A 7623-nucleotide genomic window follows, 5' to 3' on the forward strand; every position below is an offset into this window, starting at 1 on the left:
TTGAACTAGTTGGAAGCATTTAGAGTAGCTTTTCTGGATGCTATTGAAAAATGATCAACACGATAAAGATAATCAAAATCAAATAACCAGTTGCAGTAAAACTTTCAACTGTATGTTTGGTTTCTTTTTGAAAAAAAAAATCACGATGAGAAACCTTTTTGATGGTCGGATTTTGCGAAATGCAAAAGAAGGAGGTAAGAGAAGGATAAAACATTGTTGTTAACGCAACCATAAGTTTGTATGATTAAAAGATAAAGGCATAGTTAAGGAAATTTGAATTTGAATGAGTGGTATAAATTAATTAATGTTATTATATATAGAAAGTTAATAAAGTCGAAACCAAGAGTCTTCTAAGACAAAACAAAGGATTACATTACATGATGCTTTGTTGGAGCCATGTGATGTGATGCCAACACTTGCTACTCCTGGCTGGCTCCTTGATTCATCAGCACTTACCAACAATCATGTACCATGTATCATGTATCATGTCATGATGATGGCATAATTTATCAGCAAGCAGCAGCAACAGCAGTCAGTTGATTTCACCCTCTTCGACGTCATTATTTACTACCCCAACACCCACAAAAGCAAGTGGTTCTTCCTCTTCCTCTTCTTCATGTTCATCTTCATCCCTTTTCATATATAAGCCTAGTTGTTCCAAAGCATTGGTGCCTCCAAATTTAAAACTCCCTAATCCTGAACCCGAACCCGAACCCGAACCCGAGCCGGACCCATCCTGTGAGTCGGGGCCAGGGCTTATCTCATCTAAGCAACTCGGTAGCATCTGGTCTGGCTCTGCAGCCCTTAGCATTTCCAAGTCTTTCAGAAACCGAGAAGCCTCATCGATCTCAACCGTCTTTTCAATCTGCCAAAAATATATATAAACAAACAAGGTTACTTTTACTTGCTACTTGTTTGGAAATAGAAAAACAAGGAATACCTTGAGTAATGCTTGTCGGGCTGCTTCCCTCTCCAGGTCTCTTTTCCGTTTTGCTTCGGCAGCAGCTTCCGCCTCCACTCGCCTTCGAGCATCTTCTGCTGCCTTGGCTTCTGCTTGCAGTCGCGCTTTTTCTACACACCCATTCCCATATGTGATATGTGATGTGTGATGTGTGATGTGTGATGTGTGATGTGGTGGATTTATAAAGTTTCTAAAACCTTAAAATATATTATTTGGGTTTGGGCTAACCAACCTTTCCTTTTTTGGTTTTCAAGTTGCTGGGGGTCCGCTTTTTCGTCCTGGTGGAGTGTTTTCTCTCGAGCTTTTAGAATTGTGTCCGCAAAACGGTTTTTCAAAAGTGCAGCCCTGTACAGCTTATCAGGTGACACCTGTCTCTCGTTTTCATCCACTTCCCCTAAATAAATCAACAGTCAACAGTCAACAGTTTTCATTTTTCATTTTTCTCCTCCAAATCCACTGCTTCTTACCATCATCGTCCTTCTCCTTCTGGCTACTATCATTCATTTTGTTTGGCTTCTGGCTCTGGCTCTGCTGTGAATTTTCTTCACCATCTGAGACCCACTCTAAATAAATTATAAATCACCACCAAAACTCTTTTTTATCGTCATCTATTTAAATACTACTACTATTATTCTTAATTTCATAAAAGGACTCACTATTTCCTGCTGAATGCTTCATGTCTGTCTTCTCATCCGAATCTGTTCCACCACCATTCCTCTCCTCATCCTCCTGCTGCTGCTGCATATAAAATATAAAATATAAATAAAAAAAAACTAGGCCTTGTAATGTTGGTCTGCTATCTTGCAATTTAGAAACTTAAGATATACCTTTGCCCCAGTAAACGAAATAGCAGCTTTAACATCTTTTACCTCCTTTTCAGAAGCACTGCTAGAATCAGAATCTGCAGTCAACAAACACTCAAGTCTCATCAAAGGTACAATTCACACCCAACCAACCACTCTTAAATTAAATGCTAATGAATTTTTTACACAACATAAATAACCTAATTACCACTAGAGACGCCTCCTGAAGTAGTCTGTTTGTTGTTGTTTCTGTTATCTAATTCAACAGGAGGATAGCTTGAAACAGGAGCCTCATTCCCACCAGCATCTACATCCTCATCCGCAACATCATTCCCTGTAACATTTTAAAACACAAGCATGAAAACCTGCTGTTAACTCACACTTTCTCAAATATAGATGGACAGAGTATACCTTTGTATAACTGCATAGTTGAGTTACTAAGCCCTGATTCATTTAAAAGCTGCACTTGTAACAAGTGATATAATATCATCGTTTTGGGATATCTTGACATGGGTTATTATATATTATATATTATATATTATATATATAAATGAAGGAGAGAAAAAAAAAACATAAATACCTCAATGACACAAGGTTCTGCTTTTGCATGGGTTTGTTTCTCTCGAGCATGGTCATCCAACATTTTGCGTAATTCAAACAGAGCCGCATCATTAAGAACATCAATATCAATCTCAATCTCATCTTCTCCAGCTTCACTACCATTTGAACCATGTTTCTTCAAAAAGTCGATGATATTATCTGGTAGATCACTCATATGAGTTTCCAACTCCCTACTTAGATTATGTTTTTCTTCATTTGTCATCACCAACTTAACTGGCTCAGGCAACAGCTTTTCTTGTATTGAGGTAACTTTTCTCTTCTTTGAAGGAGGCATTGGCTTAACTAAATCAATCACTTCATGAACTGGTTGTTGTTGTTGTTGTTGTTGAGAACCATTTGCTGGTAGTTTCTTCTCAATAGGCTTCCATCTTAGTTCAAAAAACTTACTAAGAATATCTGCCATGATATGCACATCATTGCCTGGAGGGTTATATGTCATGGCGTTTGAGAAGGTGAGCCTGACATCAGCAGCAAACTGAAGCGGACTTGAATAGTTACCTGAGCTGAGTTTAACTTTTATGGTCCCTAAATCCATGGGTTTCTTGATAACGTTGAAGTAATCTGGAATTTTCAGGGCAACAACATCAACAGGTTTATTGAACACCCAACCATGCTGATGTGTCATTAACTTCTTTAACAGGTTCTCACACTGTTTCCTCAATTGTAGACTGAAAGTCTCTGGTAAAGCTGGTTCATTTACAGATTGTAACCTTGTAACACCTGGACTTGTGCCTCGTGCCTTCTGAGCTTGTGGATCAATTGATTTCCTCAAGTTTGTTAGGTTTCCTTGAACTTTGTTGGAGCTAATGATATTGCTGGAAGATGACATTGTTACATGAGCCCTGTCCACATCCACTCTCTTCTGAAATGTCCTCACTTGATCAAGTTCAGATCGCAACCGAAGTAACCACTTCTGTTTGTCAGAAGATGGAAGTGTTGACAAGGGGACGCTTTGTATAGGCACACCAAAACCATCATGCAATGCAGAGCTCAACTTAATCCATTTCTTTCTATGGCCACTTGAGTTCTCATAGCCAGATGTCTCCATATGATCACGTCCAGAACAACCAGACCCTTCAGATTCTTCATTGTGAGGAAATCCACCGGAATAAGCATCAGGAAACCTATCCTTCTTCGCCATGACTCTCCTAACAGTTTACACCCGATCCACAATGCTGTATATTACAACCTACTGCTTAGCACAGATTTTTCTTAGAAAGTTCCCTGGAATTTCACGACAAACCATCAAATTAGTCCTAAAGATCCATGACTATACCCTGCCGCTCGCTTCCCGTAGAAGGAAGACAGTATCTATTTAGATAATCATTTCCGGTTAGATTAGGGTATTACACATGCATACGTCGGTTCGTGAAATATAAAGTCTCGCGCAAACTCAAATTATGCAATTGATCGACTCTCTTGTAGAATTACAACTACTCTGAATTAAAATATCGAATTCACCTATTTTGCCATCTCGAGTTTAAATAACAGCGTGCGACGATCTAAAGAGGGGCAGAGAAAGAGGAAACCCTGATCTTAACGCAAAAATCTTCTATCGTTCGCAAAGTGGAGACAATGATATTTTACGCAGGAAGCATGCTTCAATACGCACGATAGATTATACCAGGTGATTCGAACTCATAGCCCTTTAATCAACACCAATGATACCAGAAACGATAACATAACCCTAGGTCGGAAATATCCTGCGAATTGAAGCTTGTGAAGTGGAAAGAATGCAGTGGCTGAAGCCCTAGGAAATCAGTAACCGGAGAACGACAGTGCCGCAGAAACTTCCTGATTGATTCGAGCGACGACTATATGATCGTACGGCATAAATGCAAGCAAAGTTGAACTGGAACTCTTTAGAGAGAGAGAGAGAGAGAGAGAGAGAGACTGACCGTCTCTTTTATTTTTTCCTTTGTGAGTTTATAGAGTGAGAGTGCAGGATAGATCTAGGCCGTTGAATTACGCCGTCATCAGAATCAACGGTGTTGATAACTTTTCAGATCCAGCATCTGATGTAGATTCACGTGATGGAAGCGTGACACGGTTATGGAACTTTAATTTTGTTGCAGTTTTAGTTCGTTTAAATTTAAGAATTCACAATTTTAACCCTGGTAACAAAAAACCGTCAAAATAATTTGTATAATCGTGAAAATGTTCATATCATTATAAAACACGTAGATTTTTTTTCCAAAATCCTTTTTTAATAACTAATAATATTTTATAATAGTTTTTTACATTTTAAAATCATTATCATAATTAAAATAAAATAAAATTAACTATATTATCCTAGTTGAATCCTTTTGAAACATACATTATCTTTTAAGGTTATATTTGATACACGTCTGACTGGGTCTGACTCAGCGATTTGGACTGACTCGGTCGGACATTAGCTGTTTGATGATGTGCTTTCTCGGTCAAATGTCTGACTCAATTTTCCTACATGATCAACTTTGTAACATATGTTGGCTAGGAATAAAGACGCTTCTACCCTCTGTATTCTTTCTTCGCTCGTTACCCATTCTTCCATCGTGACCTAAAAAAACGCACAGACCCAAAAACGCCTCCTCCTCCATCGACAGCTCCCTGTCATCTTTTCGGTCGCCACCATCTCGCTGGCCAAAGAGAGCTCGCCATCTCTGATCAGTTCTCAATCTCGTTTTCCCTGTCATTCAACCACTACGATCACAGTAATTCATCAAAAACATGTAAAGCTAATCTTCTCCTTTTATGTTAATAATTTTTGAAATCAGAAAATGTGTATGTATAATCTATAAAATCATAACTGGATCTGCTTTGATGTTCTGAAATCTGAGGTTCTTTGATGTAATGAAATATGAGGTTCTTTGTGTTATGAAATCTAAATGTTTATGTATAATCTATAAAATCAGTATCCGATTTGCTCTAATAAATCTAAAATTGTATGTGTATACGTTATGGAATTAGAATTCTTTTTGTTATGAAATCTAAAAATTGGTTGTTGGAAATTAAAAATCAGAATTTTTTTGTATATAAGCTATGAAATTAGAAATCAGATTTTTTTTGTTGTTGTTTATAAGCTATGCAATATAAGCTATCAAATCAGAAATCACACTTTTTTTTGAAAAGCCTTTAGATCAATCAATTTATCAAACAATGACAGTAAATAAGAATAAGAAGAATTCACCAAGAAAAACTTTCACTAAGAAGGATAATCTCACAAAGAGATTATCGTGTGCACAAAGCAGCGATTAGGGTTTGTGAAAGGCGTGTCCTTTCACAAACCTATATAAAAGATTATATACTGCTATTCTAGACAATCCCTACAAATCAGGGATATGCCAGCTAACTAATTTACGCTAACTATGGAAACAAGATAAATACAAAATCTGTTACAATGCACTGAATAAACTAAACACACTGAGCTGCTGAAACGCTGATGCTGATACTGAGATATACGCTGATGCTGAGATTTATTTCAAACATCATCATATTTCAAGGTTTGACCTTTCAATCTCCCCCAATATGATGATGTTCAAAACCAACTAAATTAGAACACCTCTGGACAAGAATTCTTCATACTCAGCTTCAGCCTCTATTTTTACTGGCCAGTAAGGACTATCCAGCAACTCCTGTCTTCTATTCAGCAGCTCCATAGCAATAAGGATGTAAAACTCTCCAGAGAGATCTTGATGACTTATGCACATTTGCCTTAAGCCAACGAGATGAGTGGTTGGAGCCTTTGGGATCTCAGCAGTTTGCTGAAAACACATCTTTCTGTTTTTATCGAGATAGAACATCCCGTGTTCAGGAACTGAGATAAATTTATGTTGAACCGGGTCAACACTGATAGGAAGAGAATTGTTTATCCCACCAGCACCAAAGTCCAGAACCAACAAGTCTTCACAATCAACTTGAAATTTGGTTCTTCGAGTTCTAGGAACAGATGACCTTTGGCCTTGATGCTGAGGTCGTTCTTTAGGAACAAGGTCCAAACGCTGAACTTTCTTGATCAGCAGATGAAGAGCACATGTCAGTTCAGAGGAGTGAACTGAGGTTTGCTTGGATGCTAATTCGAGTAATTCCATCCATTAAGAATATCCATATTTGATCAGCTCATCCCTCTTGACAACTTCAGTGTATGAATGCTGAGGACCTTGACGAGTGATCAGCAACGTGAGAATTTTCTCATTGCGTGGTTTGGAAGCTTTAACTTTGATGATCTTATCACCACACACTCGTCGTTTAAGAACGTCTTCAAACCTCTTTCGATCAATCCTGTCAAGAACACTGTCGGTCTTAGGCTTACTGATGCAAGGAGGAGGCTGAGAAGATTGAGATTTGGACTGAAATTCCAAGAATTTTTGCATCTGAGCTTCAAAAGATCCTTTGGCCTGAAGTTTATGCTGAATGAGAGATTCATCAGCTTGAGCAATATTCTTTAGAAGCTGAGCTTGATTAGCTTCATCAAGAATTTGTTTAACTTGATCAGGGGACATGTTCCATTCAGCCGCCAAATTTGATATACTGACTATGGACTTGGGTTTCTTGCCAGACAAAGAATTATCAGTTTGTGAATGAGCCAAGTCAGTATCTGCTACCTTACGCTTGCGAGATAGCGGATGAGAATCTTCACTGGCAACGTCTGAATCTTCTCCTTGGACCGGAATAATGGGATCAACAAATTTCATGTCTGGCCTTTGAGATTCATTATCAAGATCATCTGAATCTTCTTCTTGGACTGGAATAAGGGGATCAATGAATTTCATATCCAGTATTTGACATTCATCATCTTGTTCATCATCATGCTCACTATCCCCAACAAGCTTTTCAGTATCTGCTGGACTATCAGGCTTCGCAAAGTCAGACTCGGGCACAGACTCGGGCATCTGCTTTGGTGGCTCAGTCTGAACTAAGGAGTTGTCAACATGTTCGGTGTCTCTCTCTTTGGGATTATCATCAGCATCTTTTGGATTATCATCAGCATCATCATCATCGTCAGTATCTCCCCCTTTTTGAGCATCATCAGATTGAGGGCTAGAGGAAGGAGTATGCAAGAGAACTTCCTTAAGCTGATGAACATCAGCCTCAATGCGTAGAAGACGCTGACTCATATCCCGAGTCAGTGTCAGAAGTTCATTAAATGTTGAGGCCGGAATTTGAACGAATGAAGTACCTGGAGCTGCTTGTGAGCGTGATGGCATCCCAGGAGAAGATTGGTCTCTCTGGGGTGGATTCTCCCCCTGTGAGGGATAC

The 7623-nt window shown here is 38.7% G+C and overlaps 1 protein-coding gene across 4 annotated transcripts; it reads right to left on the reverse strand.

Moving 5' to 3' along the window:
- Window positions 1–272: 272 nt before the first annotated feature.
- On the reverse strand, window positions 273–4278 carry LOC145097955 (transcription factor GTE9-like). Of its 4 annotated transcripts, none has more exons than XM_079035632.1 (9): window positions 2345–4278; window positions 2176–2224; window positions 1973–2098; window positions 1789–1862; window positions 1618–1696; window positions 1429–1512; window positions 1194–1355; window positions 941–1071; window positions 273–865 (listed from the first exon to the last, which is right to left on the reverse strand). In XM_079035632.1, the coding sequence occupies exons 1-9, from the start codon at window positions 3524–3526 to the stop codon at window positions 533–535; spliced, it is 2220 nt and encodes a 739-aa protein (XP_078891758.1). In that variant the 5' UTR covers window positions 3527–4278; the 3' UTR covers window positions 273–532. The 4 variants fall into 4 exon arrangements, with proteins under 4 accessions (XP_078891758.1, XP_078891756.1, XP_078891757.1 ...); XM_079035630.1 differs by having other exon boundaries at window positions 1429–1524; XM_079035631.1 differs by having other exon boundaries at window positions 1618–1699.
- Between the last annotated feature and the right edge of the window lie 3345 nt (window positions 4279–7623).

The sequence above is a fragment of the Lactuca serriola genome, chromosome 4 (genome assembly GCF_051521515.1).
Source record: "Lactuca serriola cultivar US96UC23 chromosome 4, Lser_US96UC23_V15, whole genome shotgun sequence".
In the NCBI taxonomy this organism is placed as follows: Eukaryota; Viridiplantae; Streptophyta; class Magnoliopsida; order Asterales; family Asteraceae; genus Lactuca; species Lactuca serriola.